Raw genomic sequence first — 15,461 nt, forward strand, 5'->3', positions numbered from 1 at the left:
GTTAACAATAATAACCTTGCCAGTTAACATCGTGGGGAACCAAAACAAAGCTCATTTTACCTGATGTTTTGTTTTAGGTTTTGTTGCATTCATTTATAAATTTCAGTCAGTTGTTATGTTTTGGTCTAGTGCTGTTCATCGGTTTATTTTTGAGTCGTAGCCTTACATGTCTTTCCTAGCCCAGGGCAGTAGAAACCATCAGTACCTGAAATCCCGGTCAGATCTCAGTGTGCTGCAGTTCTGCTGTACGTTCTGGGGGTATTTTCCTGTGTTCAGATGAACTAAAGTTATGAGCTGGAGCCATAATTCTAGTAATGTCTGTAGAATTGAAAGAGGCTCCAGCGGTTTTCACAGGAAATTACTATCAAAGGCTGTTTTTCCATGTCTCGTTTCAGCTTCATCAATATTGTGTTGGCCCACAGCTGGTGAGTGGGCAAGCTCGCACAAACGCACCACTCAGGCTCTTCATTCCCTCGGTACTGTCTTTAAATTTTAAACACCAAGTTGAAGTTAAGGCTTTGTGACATGTGAGCACAGCAAACAGAGCCACCCCCCCCAAACCCCCCCTCAAACACACTCACTAACTGTGGTTACATGGGCCGTCTTTGTACAACCTGATTGTGGAATCATTGTGATTAGAGATTTCAGCTGAACTGTCTGTGTGAAAACTACATCTAGTGAAGTGTTTGGGCATGTGTGAAATGGAGATGAACTGTGGAATCTGCTGGAAATACACCAGAAACTTATTTTTCTTTTTTGTTTTGTTTGGTCCAAATGAGAATACTTTACTAATTCCATTGTTGGGGAAATTGTTGTGTGTTAAAAGTTGCTCTGTGCAAGTATAATAAAGATAGCAGAAAAGAAGTTATCAATACTACTAACGAACTAACTAAATAAATATATATACTCACCAAATAAAATATTAAAACGCAATCACAACAGCAACTTGTACAATATGTACTAGTTACAAATATTACCAATATGATAAGTAAAAAAAAAATATACATAATGGCTAAAATGTGCTCACAGCTCTTCTTTGTGTCTGTGTTCATATTAAATCAGTCTCAGTGAATCCAAAGGAACTTTGTGTTGGTAAATGACAGTTGTTCAAATGGACAGGATTTCAGTTCTGTTCAACATGTTGATGCTCATATGAACTATGTTTTCAGCTCCAAAATGTCCAATTTCAGCACAATTAATGCTGTATTTTCATGTCACAAATGGACAAGTTCTATTTGAACTGAACTGAGCTGAAAAACAAATCTTCTCTTCTTTTGGATTCCCCAGTTTTTCTTCCCAGATTCTCTCCTCCATATCACATGTTTTATTTGTACAGGTTCAATCTGGAGTATGGTGCTGATCCATCCTGCTTCTGTTCCACCAATACATACATGAAGAATGGCACACAGCACTGTTTACATCAACACTTTTACAATAAGAAGCATTTTTAGACACAAAGAACAATTCTAGATTGTTCTTTCCTCTTTAGTCTGATGCTAAACTATCCAATAAATAATAGTGCTCCTAGTTTTTGCACAGGGATCATTAGTGTAAACGCTGACATGGCTGCAGAGCATCAGTATGATGGGATCCACAACAACCATGTCACATCCGTCCACTGACACATTTAGTGTTTTTGTGTCAGCTGGGATTGTTTTAGATCCACAATACCAACATTTATGAAGAAGAGCACAATTAGCAATAGGAAGTCTAGAAGTTTATTCCTAATAAAGTACTGGGACTGACCAGAGCATCATGGGTAATGTCACGTCTGTCCACTGTCACTGTCCACTGTGGGTTCCAGTTTGAGGCCTGGAGGACCTCCCACTGAGGGATCTTCCCCACCCTTCCTCCGCGTCCCCCCCATGCAAGAACCGTCGCAAGCACGACCAAGAGGGGCTCGCACGATGGAGCCGGCTGCGCTTCCGCGTCGGCGGTTTCTGGGTCATTTGCTCGCGGTCCTGTTCTGAAAAATTGATCTCATCCACCCTTAATCAATTACGCAAAATTAAAAAGAAATCAATCCAAAATCGATCAAAACAATTTTTTTACCCAGCCCTACTTCAAACATCTCACATGGTTTCAAAAGCCAAGGAGAAAAGATGGGTTTGAACAAGGGATTTAAAAACAGACAGAAGAGGTGTGTCTGATAAGCAGAGGCAGATGGTTCCAGAGTTTAGGAGCTGCTGCAGCAAAAATGAAAACTAAACTAAGAGACTAAATGAAATCAGACTAAATAAGTCTAGAATAAGTTTTGGATTTCTTCTACTTCTGTGCCTTTAACTCAGAATATTGTGATTATCTGATACAAAACCATGTCTTGTAAGATCATTCAAAGGCTGTGACCTTTAATTGTAGTTAGAGCTGACATTATAACCAGGAAACTCCACTGTGTCTGTGTGGTGTGCCTTTGTGCTTTTCATTCTGTGGACACCAGCTCCCCTCCCTGTCAGCAGTGAGTTCCACTATTACCTGTTGGCTTTGAGCTCCCAGTACATGATGAATGCTTTCACCTCTGTGGACCTAGATCAGCTGATAGAAGACTGGATACACTACTGCTGGAGACCAGGACCATTAGAGTGTGTGTGTGTGTGTGTGTGTGTGTGTGTGAGTAACTGACATATCATCTACTGTCTGTACTGGGACTACAGCCAGTCTGAAGTGCACCTTTTTTCCTAAAGACAGGAGTTTTTCAATCAGAAATAAAAACAAATTTCAAATGGTTTCAAATAAGGCTGTTAGAAAATATCAGTTCTGGAATATATCGCAATATTTCATTTCACAATACTGTATTGATATTAAAAAGTACTGTATGGATATTTTTAGGTATTCAAATGCAGATATTGTGGAGGTTCATTTTAGTTTTTGTTTTTCTTTTTTGTTTATATCTTATTTATTATTATTTAACACTGTTTTATTAAATAATGGTTATTTAAATCTTCCTAAAAGCACTTTTTACTGTCTGAGAGGCAGATGGTAGTTCCTTTGCTGGGATTGCACAAAAATAATGTTCTGATGTTGGTTCTGAACTAATAGAATATCCTCCTGACACCCACTAAGTCAAAGTTACGGTGTTTTTACATGAATTAATCGCCTTGATTGGAAACAGCATGATGCAACCGTTTTCTCAGACACTTTATTTATTTATTTATTGAATGTCCTTTGCAGTGGACTTTTTTTTAAGTAAAGCTGTAAAACTCTTGTCCACTGCAGAGGACAAAAATGCATTACTGGGTCTCAGGAGATCTGACTTAAACTGTAATGTCTGTAAAACATAATTTAAGTTTTAACACAGGAACATTTTGTGACATAGCATCAGGTCCTGTTCTGATAAAATAAAAATGTGTGCATATTTCTGGTGTAATTCAGTTCTTCCAGGAAACAGTCTTTAAAAAAGAAACAAAACCAATAAAAAATTACCTTTTTAATAGTATCATGATATATCGTGATATATCGTATTGTGATCCTAGTATTGTGATTTGTATCGTATCATCAGATTGTTGCCAATACACAGCCCTAGTTTCAAATAAGTGTAGACTATCCCTTCCTAATTTCCTGCTTTCGCTCTTCTTTTAGATACCCCGAGCATTACGGCCAAACTGATCAATGAGCAGAAGGAGGACAAAGAGAAGAAGAACCATGAGGAGAAGGAGAAGATGAAAGCAGACAACGGTTTCCAGGATAATTACAGTGTTGTCGTCGCTTCAGGTATTTGGCTCGATTCCTTTTTCTCCACTTCACCGTTTCTGTCACAGAATGGCCTGTGTTAACATGATTTATGAAGGGAAGACGTGTTCCCATCAAAAGAATTAGTTTCATCTGTGTATAATCGCATATAGATAAAATTCTTGGGTTTTGAAATCCTGTAAATGAGCCATTAAAGTAGAGTATGACTTTGATCACGTTTGTTCATTTGTGTCCAACTCCAGTCAGATCCTAATTATCACTGAATCCCTTCCCTCATGGTGAACAACTTTATAGATGACTCTATCATAAACACAGTCCACTTGTTTACAGAACAAACCAGAACATTACTTGGGCCTTTTCGGAAATTTTGTCACAAACTTTTAGCGTTATTGTGAATTTTATATTCCATTTCTGCAGTGGAATGAGTTCCTCCTCACTACGTCCATATCCTTGAAACACAGAGGGAAGGGTCTTCATTTGGATCCAATGTTCAATTTGACCACTAGATGACACTAAAAATCACTCATTGACCCTTTAAATCAGTGTTTCTCAACCTTGGGGTCAGGACCTCACGTGGGGTCACCTGGAATTCAAATGGGGTCGCCTGAAATTTCTAGTAATTGATAAAAATAAAAAATAGAAACAGTAATAGAAAATATATGGTGAGTTGACAGAGACAATCCCAATCCATCAAAGACGTGACAAACTGTAAGTCTGAAACTGCAGCACTGTGGTTCTGTTTGTGTGGTTCTGTTTGTGTGGTTCTGTTTGTGTGGTTCTGTTTCTCTGTGGTTCTGTTTGTGTGGTTCTATTTCTCTGTGGTTCTGTTTGTGTGGTTCTGTTTCTCTGTGGTTCTGTTTGTGTGGTTCTGTTTCTCTGTGGTTCTGTTTGTGTGGTTCTGTTTCTCTGTAGTTCTGTTTCTCTGTGGTTCTGTTTGTGTGGTTCTGTTTCTCTGTGGTTCTGTTTGTGTGGTTCTGTTTGTGTGGTTCTGTTTCTCTGTGGTTCTGTTTGTGTGGTTCTGTTTCTCTGTGGTTCTGTTTGTGTGGTTCTGTTTCTCTGTGGTTCTGTTTGTGTGGTTCTGTTTGTGTGGTTCTGTTTCTCTGTGGTTCTGTTTGTGTGGTTCTGTTTGTGTGGTTCTGTTTGTGTGGTTCTGTTTCTCTGTGGTTCTGTTTGTGTGGTTCTGTTTGTGTGGTTCTGTTTGTGTGGTTCTGTTTGTGTGGTTCTGTTTGTGTGGTTCTGTTTCTCTGTGGTTCTGTTTGTGTGGTTCTGTTTCTCTGTGGTTCTGTTTGTGTGGTTCTGTTTGTGTGGTTCTGTTTGTGTGGTTCTGTTTCTCTGTGGTTCTGTTTGTGTGGTTCTGTTTCTCTGTGGTTCTGTTTGTGTGGTTCTGTTTCTGTGTCAGATGTTCACTGTGGTCAGTTTCAGATGCTGCAGCTCTTTCATAATTCATAGTTTCAGTTCTTGTTTGTTCAGTATTAATTGTCCTCCTTGTAAATCCCAGCTGGACTGACTGGACAGATCCTGAGCCTTTGTGCAGTAATCTACACCTGGATTTACTGCCTCTGTCCACAATAATAGACATTATATAGACTAAATGTCCTTTTAAATTAACATTTATTTGCAACATAGTAAAGAAAACTATTACATGATCAAAAACAAATTAATTTTAGCAAAAAAAAGTCTCTGTTTTGAATGTCTGGGGTTGACAGAAATGTGTGATGTTAAAATGGGGTCAGGAGTAAATAGGGTTGGAACCACTGCTTTAAACTCTGTAGTCCAGTACGGTCCTGATGTTTGTAATGAATATTGTGTCTGCTACCTCTGCTTCCAGGCCTGAAATCTCAGTCCAAGCGAGCTTTGTCGACCCCTCCCCGTCCCCCATCAAGAAGGGGCCGAGTGATGAGCGACAAGCTGACGGCCTCCTCCGGCGTCGACGCCTCAGCCAAAACTATCAGTGTGCCTGTCTTCCACCTCTACCATAAACTACTGCCAGGTGAGGCGTTCACAGCTGAGCATGCAGGAGTTTGACCAGGACAACCCCCCCCCCCCCCCCATGTCATAGGCCATAGTTTAGCCCTAGTCCGGACTATACCTGGGATTAAAGTGACCAAGGGTAGATTATGGCGAGGGATGTAACGATCACCAGTATAACGATAAACGGCGGTAAAATCACAGACTGTTAGTATTACCGTTTAAATTCTAATTCTCATGATAACTGTGTTTGATTGCCGCACTTTTAGGGGAAAAAACCCTATGGAAAGATCTGCTTTTATGTCAAATATTTGAGTAGAGTTTGAATTTATTACAATTTAAATTTTCTATACCTAATATTTGGAACCAGTATTCACTTTTAAAGTCTTTGAAAAGGTTCGTTAAGCATCTGTGTGTTATTTATGCAATAAATTATATACATTTTTCACATTGGATTTTATATATATATATATATATATATATATATATATATTATTTTTTTATTTTTTTTTTTGTTTGTTTTGTTTTGTTTTTTTTTTGTTTTTGTTTTTTTTGGTTTTTTTTGTTTGTTTGTTTGTTTTCTGTCCTTTTATGTTTTTATAGTAGGTTAAAATGAAAAACATAATAGCCAAATGATATAGATGAAGTTGTGCTGAAAAAACAGATTCCAAACATGGGTATAGTAAACATTTGTTTATATTGTATATAAAGGCAAAACCAAAAGGACTGAAAAACAGACAAAATAGGCTCAGACCACTAAGGGTTAATATTTGAATGTTTCTGACACAGAAGGGACATTGTGCCAATTATTTTATTTGTTTTTTTGTTGTGTTTTTCAAAATACAACTTGGTTAAATTATTTCAGTGTGTGTATTAGTAGTTTTTGAACATTTTGAGCACAATTTCAACAATACCACGATAATAATGATAACAGTGATAATTTTGGTCACAATAACCGTGATATGAAATTTTCATATCTTTACATACCTAATTATGGCCTAGGCCAAGTCATCCCCCTCAGGCCAGATTATACCCCTGTGATATCAGTAGTGTTGCGTCATATGCATAAGAATGACTTAATCTTTCTCCATTTTATCAGAGGTTCATCTTTGTCAAGTAAGCTGGTGAGAAAACTAACAGACTTCAATCTGTAGACACACAGACTTTTATTACTTCAACCAGAAAGACCTCAATCAGTCAAAATATTAGACTACCGCAAAGCTCCTGGAGGGGTATATTCTGTCCTGTAGGGGTATTCTGTGTCCTGGGCTAAACTCTTCCCAGGTTCAATCGGGGGGGGGGGGGTTAATGTGTCCCACTGCCCTGGGTTCTGACGTGGGCCGTCCCTGTTTGCGTCCTCGTCCTCAGGTCAGCCTCTCCCTCCTGAGATGACCCTGGCTCAGCTCCTAACGCTGCTGTACGACCGTAAGCTGCCGCAGGGGTACCAGTCCATCAACCTGACCGTCAAACTGGGCTCCAAGGTCATTTCTGATCCGGGTCTGTCCAAGACCGACTCCTTCAAGAGGCTTCGCACCGAGAAAGGTAAAAACAACAACTGCACGTGCTCACAGTTGGATTATTCCACGTAGCTGAAGGTTCAGTTGTAGTGTCGCTGGGTAAACGTCCCTTCTTCTCTCTTGTTCTTTTGTAATTCAAGCACTTTTCAGCAGTGCATCTTTTTTGACAGCGGCAGCTCTTCTAAATAACTTACAAATCTACTAGGGCTGTGTATTGGCAAGAATCTGGCGATACGATACAAATCACAATAGTAGGATCACAATACGATATATCACGATACTGTCCAAAAGGCAATTCTTTGTTTCTTTTTTTAAGTGACTATTTCCTTGAAGAATTGAATTCCAGCAGAAATCTGCACAAATACTAAGCACATTTTCATTTGATCCCAACAGGATCTAATGTTCTATCACAAAATGTTCCTGTGTTCAAACTGAAATTCTCTTTTACAGACATTACAGTTTAAGATCCTGTTCAAATGTTCATATTCTATTAGTTCACAACTAACATCAGAACAGTATTGTAGTTCAATTCCAACAAAGGAACTAACATTATTTAATAAAAGAGTGTTAAATAATAATAAATAATAAATAAAATATGAACAAAAAAGAAAAACAAAAACTAAAATGAACCTCCACAATATCTGCATTTGAATAAATACCTAAAAATATCGATACAGTACTTCTTAATATCAATACAGTATTGTGAAATGAAATATTGCGATATATTGCAGAACCCATATTCTCTTACAGCCCTAGTGGATGGTGTATTTTTGTGGTAAACAGCTGCATTCATTGCTGTTCAGAGCCTTTAATTGAACTTGCTCTGCTGTTGGTTCAAAGTTAAATGGTGTGAATGGAATAGAAGGAAAGTACGGGGATGTTTTCATAGCTGAAATCCTTTTGAGTAGAAAGGGTTTAGGTCTTTTTTTTAAAAGCAGGTATATGCTAAATGCTTAATGCTGCAGTAAAAATGCAGCCCAGTGGATCTTTCTCTGTTCGTGCGTCAGGATTTAATGGAGTTTCTCTCTGGTCACATCACCTGGTCGCTGCTGTCTTTGAAGTCTAAAAGCTCATGGAGTGGTTTTTTAGCCCAAACGGTTCAGTCCCAGGGACTCCTCTACTTTCACAGGCCTCTGGGAATTAAAGCTTTTTGATCTTCAGATTGTGCTTTTACATTTCCGTTGGACTTTTCAGGCTGTGTATATATAGAACCGTACCTGTGCTTCTGGGCTACGTGTGCTAACTCTGCAGTTTGCATGTTGGCTGTAGAAATCCTGTGCCTCTGAACTGAATAATGACACAGGCTGAAATGGACCAAGGTTATTATTGTTAACAAAAAATAACAAAATGACAAAAACTAGAATTGAAAAACACATTTTTGTTAACTGAAATAAATAAAAACTGTAATTAAAAGAAAAACGATAACTAACTGAAACTGTATTGTGTGTTTACAAAACTAACTCAAAGGGATAAAAATTATGGATTAAATTCCCTTTGTTTTTGTCTTTGTCAATGTCGGATTGATGCGAAATCAATTCATTTCACTCTAGCAGTTTTAGCTAGCGGCACCATATGACACTTGACGGTCCGTCACTTGTGGTTTCCAGTCGTCTTCTGGTCCCCACTCTACCTGGAAACATGGAGACTAAAGTTGGGAGAAAGCAGCAGAGTCCTGTCTGGGATTTATTTGAATACGACAACAGAGAAGAAGAGAAAAGAGACGACTAAACTAAAATTAATACTAAAACTAAACTAAAACTAAGCACTTAGGAAAAAATGAAAACTAATAAAAACTATTAAACCTGCTCAAAAAACAAATTAAAACGAACTGAATTAGAGAAAAAAAAGTCCAAACTAAATAAAACTAAACTAGAATGAAAAATCCAAAACTATGAGAACCTTGAAACAGACTCGGTGTGGTGGTGTGTTAAAGGACGAGTGCTGAGGACAGGTTGGTGCTGATCATCCTCAGGCCGCAAAAACCCCGTAGTCGGCCGTCAGAGATGGACCGGTTTATATTTAGGTTCTGATTCTGCACAGTCCAGGGTCAGCACAAGGTCACATTAATTGTTAACATCAACATGTTGTTCTGATGATCTCAGCACCGGTGAATCTGCAGATCTGTTCAGAGCCTTTCAGCCACTGACCACATCCTGTCCACCATGTGCAGCTCCACTTTCAAAACTCCATTTAAAGGAAAGTAAAAATCAACTTTATTGTCCCCTGAGGGAAATTCGTCTTGGGCACAGCGCTACATATTATTGCTTCACAAGACAAGATAAAAAAAACATCATCACATGGACACGTTATAACCATGACAGTTAGTCTGTCATATAAAACAGACATGAACTACATTTGACAACCACAACACAGAACATACAGAGATGCCTAAAGTGCAGGGAAAAAAAAAAAAGGAAAAAGTGTTAAGTGCTATAGTGCTGTGTGTTTGTTGCACGTTGCTCTGTTACACTAGTTTTTAACTTTGTTCAGCATCTTAATGGACGCTGGGACAAATGATAATTTGAGGCGTTAGTTTTGCACTTTGACATACGAAATCTTCTTCCTGATGAAGAAGTTCGTATTTGGAGGACAATGGATGAGTCAGGTCTGAGGAGATTTTTGTTGCTTGTTTCATAATAAAATAATAATAATAATAATACATCACACTTATATAGGACACTCAAACACACTTCACAAACAAACAAAATAAAAAGAACAAAAAAAATTTAAAAAACCTGACCGACTGTTTCTACAGATTATCTATGGACTGATATTCTGTCATTCCTATAATCTTCATTGTTCTTTGGATGTCTAGAAAAGCACTATATAAATCCAATCCATTATTATTATCATTATTATTGCTGTTTTGTGCATATTGTCCAGCCTGTTCTTCAGCTGGACTGGTAAGTGGCCATACCAGGCTGTGATGCCATAACTGATGAGGCTCTCTAAAATAGCTCTGTAAAACTGTGGGTTTCTTTCTTTGTCATAGTCAGAAAAAGCTGAATGTGCTCTTACATTTAAATTATATTATCACATTAGATGTCAGAAGATCAATAAAAGTTTAATTCTACCAAGCTGCGGGTTTTAGCTTTTTCAGTTTAAGACCCTAAAGACACATTTTGTGTTTTTCCAGGACCAGAACTTACAAAAAAACACATAAAACGTCTACAGATTTATAGATTTTTTTCCCTTGCTTAATTCATCTCAGAAATAAGTCAGAAAGAGTGTTAGAATGTCAATCACTGCTGAGAGTAGGGATGCACCGATCTGACTTCTGCAGTTCTGATACTGATGCTGTGGCCTTGCATATCGGTCAATACCCGATAACGATCCGATATTGTTGATTTCAGAAGCTACCAGCCTTACCTGGTGTGGTTCAGCTGAAATACCTCTGTTGTGACTCATTTATTTGAGTTTAGAGAAAAGCAGGTAGTTTGTGTTGGTTTAAGTTTATATTAAAAGGATGCATTATTTTTGTATTTATTTATTTTCAGATATTTCAGTTGATTGTTAACAGTAAAAGAGAGTCATAACAAAGCTGATAATTATTAGATCGGGTAGGAGATGTTTTCCTGTTTTCCTTTATACTATAGTCTTTAAAATTCCCTCCACACCCCGACTGCAACCAATTAATTAAATGCTCTAACACAAGAAAAACAAAAATGTAGTCACCTGTAGAACAGACAGGACTGAAAAAACACCATCCAATCATTTTAACCGACCCATCGAAATGATTGAACGGTGATATGTCTGTCAAACTCAACTGTCATTTGTCCCTCCCCCCCTCTGCGCGAACCCCTTTTCGTGCATGAATTGCAGGTTTGTTTATGTTTACGCATTTGGCAGACGCTTTTTTCCAAAGCGACTTACAGGGGAAAACCAATTAAATCACTCAATCAATCAAATTTTATTTATATTGCGCCAGATCACAAAAAAAGTTCTCTCATGACACTTCATATATAGAGTTGGTCCAAACCAGACTCTAAGCCAATTTACAGAAACCCAACAGAATCCTCCAGGAGCAAACACTAGTGACTGGTGACAGTGGAAGGAAAAACTTCCCTTTAACAGCAGAAACCTGGAGCAGACCCAGACTCCTGGAGGATGGCCGTCTGCCTGGACCAGTTGGGGTTAAAGAGAGAAGGTAAAGAAAGAGAAAAAGAGAGAGCGATAGAGATAGAGACTGGGGGAGAAGGGGGAGACACATGGAGGCAGTTGAGGATAAGTGAGTGGTGATGATGAGGGCAGGGAAGAGGCAGGACCACCGCAGCAGGTCCAGAAATAATCCTGGAAGAATCTGTGATAATCCTGGGAAAAACCTTATTAGAATATTTAAGATGGAATGTGATGATTGACACCATGACATGGAATGTTTGAAAGTGTTAGGATAGGAGGTGCTCTTGGAAGAGCTGGGTCTTCAGGAGCTTCTTGAAGATAGGCAGGGATCAGGGATGCCTCTGTTCTTGTAGCACTTGGTAGAGCGTTCCACCAACGTGGAACGACCCATGAAAAGAGCCTGGATTGTCTTGTGCAAGGTCTGGGGACCACCAGACTACGTTCCCCAGATGAGCAGAGTGGTCGTGGGGCAACATAAGCTTTTATCAGTGCACCTAGGTAGGTAGGAGCAGACCCACTGAGAATTTTGTAGGCTAGGATTAAAGATTAAAGGTTCTCTGAGGTTTGGAGCAACTGGTACAGAGGGCCATAAGAAAATATCAGCTCTGCAATATATCGCGATATTTCATTTCACAATACTGTACCGATATTAAAAAGTACTGTATCGATATTTTTAGGTATTTATTCAAATGCAGATATTGTGGAGGTTCAGTTTTTCTTTTTTGTTTTTCTTTTATTTCTTCTTATTTCACACTCTTTTATTCAATAATGTTGGTTCCTTTGTTTGGATTGAACTCAAATCCTGTTCTGATGTTAGTTGTGAACTAATAGAATCTGAACATTTGAACAGGATCTGAAACTGGAATGTCTGTAAAACAGAATTTCAGTTTGAACACAGGACCATTTTGTGATAGAACATTAGATCCTGTTGTGATCAAATATAAATATGTTTAGTGTTTGTACAGATTTCTGATGTAATTCAATTCTTCCAGGAAAAAATCATTTTAAAAAAATAAACAAAAAATTTCCTTTTTAACAGTATCATGATATATCGTGATATATCATATCGTGATGCTAGTATTGTGATTTGTATTGTATCACCAGATTTTTGCCAATACACAGCCCTTCTTCACACCCTGATTGCAACCAATTAATTAAATGCTCTAACACAAAAAGCAAAATTAGTCACCTGTGGAACGGACAGGACTGAAAAAACCATCCAATCATTTTAACCAACCCATCGAAATGATTGAATGGTGATATGTCTGTCAAACTCAGCTGTCATCTGCTCCCCCCCCCCCCTCTGTGCGAGCCCCTCTTCGTGCATGAATTGCACTTTCACTGAGGTTTGGAGCACTTGTACAGGAAACAGAGCCAGAGCTTGGCTAGTTATATTAGCTATATTAGGATGGAAAGTGTGTGTGGGGGGGTAATTGTATGTGTGAGAATGAGCATTTGTTCTGTTTTAACTGGAGGCACAAAGTCTGGTCGAAGCACAGAGGTGAGTTTGATTGTTTTTATTTTTTGTGCCAGCTCATTGGATTCCCCTGCTGTGCCTTTAGCTCTTTGTGGTAGAAGATGACTTTTAAGTTCAGTTCCATCGCCACTTGGTGTTTTTACAGTCTGCAGGAAGCAGCTAGCAGCACCACCCCCCCCGTTGTTCTTCAACCTTGACATTTCCAAAATGAGATGGCACTGCTTCCCTTCCACTGAACTTGAGTAAACTCCCCCGTTCTGAAATGTGCCCAGACACTTAGCCCTTGATGAGGTCAGTCATTATCTTTATTTGACCAATATGTCCTCCTCTGTGTGGCTGCTGCATTCAGATGGCCTTGTTATATATGAGCTGCAGAGGTTCCACAGGCAGCAGCAGAATACAGGTGTGACCCAGCGGAAGCTTCTGGGGCACATGTACTGCCTTTGACACTTTGGCCTTTACAGTCAGGTTACTGTACTTTCCAGGCTATAGTCCGCACCTGACTATAAGCTGCAGGTGTCCACGCTGTAACTAGGGCTGTGTATTAGAAAGAATCTGGCGATACGATACAAATCACAATACCAGGATCACGATACAATATATCACGATACTGTTGAAAAGGCAATTTTTTTTTGTTTGTTTCTTTTTTTAAATGATTATTTCCTGGAAGAACTGAATTATACAATGGCATATTAGGGCCACATAAGAAAAAAAAAAAAAGCTTGTCACTATGAGAATAAAGTCGTTATTTAACGAGAATAAAGTCGTTATTTAACGAGAATAAAGTCATTATTTAACTAGAATAAAGTCATTATTTAACTAGAATAAAGTTATTTAACTAGAATAAAGTCGTTATTTAACGAGAATAAAGTCCTAATATAATGAGCAGTTGTACCTACTCATCGATGTAGAACTGTGAACATTTAGTGTAGTTCTTCTTTCATTTGGGGTTCAGACACAAAGGCCAAATACTGAGTCTGTCCTCCATTAACACATTAAAGGACTTTGAAGACAGTTTGCACACATTTGGGTTTGTTGTAAGAACTGAACTGATTTGTAGTACATGTCCTCTTTAGTGGAGGGCAAACTGTTGCAGTGTTCGTCTGTAGGACTATCAGTGGAAACAGCAGAACTAAACACAGAGGGTTTGTGTTTCTGAATAAACTGTGAGGATTCAGCTGTGAGTTTGAGTCCAACAGAAGGGAAAGGATCTGCTTCACTTGTTGCCTTCGCTGTAAAACCAGAAACTGTCGAATTTTCAAAATATTACGAGTTTAATCTCATAAAAGTACAACTTTATTCTCGTTAAATAATGACTTCATTCTCGTTAATCAGTGACTTTATTCTCGTTAATTAATGACTTTATTCTCATTAAATAACAACTTTATTGTTAAATAGTGAGTTTTTTAAAACTGCGACTTTATTCTTGTTAAATAACGACTTTATTCTCGTTAAATAATGAGTTTTTTAAAACTACGACTTTATTCTCATTAAATAACAAGTTTATTCTTGTTAAATAAAGACTTTATTCTCGTAGAGACAAGTGTTTTGTTTTTTTTTTCTTATGTGGCCCTAAACACAAGGGATGTAACGACATAAACATGAACATGTCAGATCAAGGTTATTGTGACCAAAATTATCACGGTTATCACTATTATCATGGTATTTATACTTATACACCCACTGAAATAATGTAACCAAATTGTATTTTGGAAAAAACAACAAAACAAAATAATAGGCACAATGTACTTTTTGTTGCAGAAACATTCAAATATTAACATGTAAACAATCAAATATACAAATGTGCATTAAAGATGGAACCATATGGACATTTTTTGACCATTTTCCAGATCAAGTTTGAGTTGTTTTAGGTTCTTTTTCATGGATGGATAGATGGCTGGATAGATGGCTAGATAGATAGATAGATAGATAGATAGATAGATAGATGCTTCTCCAGGAAATGTGCAGTACCGTGAGTTTTCAAAGTGCAGTAATCAAACACGGTTATCATGATAATTAGAATTTAAACGGTAATACTAACCGTCAGCAGTTTTACCGTGATTTATCATTATACTGGTTATCGTTACATCCCTATTAAACACGTAAACAGTACATCAGGAATCTTGTCTTACTCTGAATAAAGGTAAAGTTTGGAATATTTTATACATAGAGACCTTCGCTGTAATGACCAGTGGTTGTGAAGACCACAAATGTTTCACAGAAGCAATGTGGCAGTGATATTTGGGCTTGGGCGTTTCCATGGCAGCGGGAAGCGTCATTGCGTCATCCGTGTTTATATTCAGCCTACAATTCAAGCCGACATTTTCTCCATAGAAGCGCTCCTGTGTCGCTTCTCTTCGCACGTGAAGCTGCAAATTCTCATAAGAGATGAGCTGTTTGATTATTTATTCCACAGGCAAGTTTCCAAGTGATCGCCTCGTCCTCCTTTAAAAAAAAAAAAAAAAGGCGGCATCATTCTCTAATCCTGTTTTGGAAGTTCAGACACGTTAATCTCTGTTCGAAAAGCCTCCTATTCACAATCGCGACGAGTTTTTAATTCATCTCCAGAAGAACGAGCGCAGCTAAATTCCCCTGAGGGAGCAGCCGGGGGTGCGATGAATCAGTGCGCTGATTTTCTCCTCTGTATGAGATGATGAGTGGCTTTTTGGAAGATGACCCATAAATCGACCACG

At 38.3% G+C, this 15,461-nt stretch overlaps 1 protein-coding gene across 7 annotated transcripts in view; it reads left to right on the forward strand.

Moving 5' to 3' along the window:
- The window catches only part of birc6 (baculoviral IAP repeat containing 6), a 221,699-nt gene that overhangs the window by 104,195 nt on the left and 102,043 nt on the right, over positions 1 to 15,461 (forward strand). For all 7 annotated transcript variants that reach the window (XM_030156692.1, XM_030156697.1, XM_030156695.1 and 4 more), the window contains exons 58-60: positions 3,577 to 3,708; positions 5,516 to 5,677; positions 7,024 to 7,197. In XM_030156692.1, coding sequence (XP_030012552.1) covers positions 3,577 to 3,708; positions 5,516 to 5,677; positions 7,024 to 7,197 — 468 coding nt within the window. The remainder of the gene's footprint in view (positions 1 to 3,576; positions 3,709 to 5,515; positions 5,678 to 7,023; positions 7,198 to 15,461) is intronic.

The sequence above is a fragment of the Sphaeramia orbicularis genome, chromosome 15, assembly GCF_902148855.1.
Source record: "Sphaeramia orbicularis chromosome 15, fSphaOr1.1, whole genome shotgun sequence".
NCBI classification, from domain to species: Eukaryota; Metazoa; Chordata; class Actinopteri; order Kurtiformes; family Apogonidae; genus Sphaeramia; species Sphaeramia orbicularis.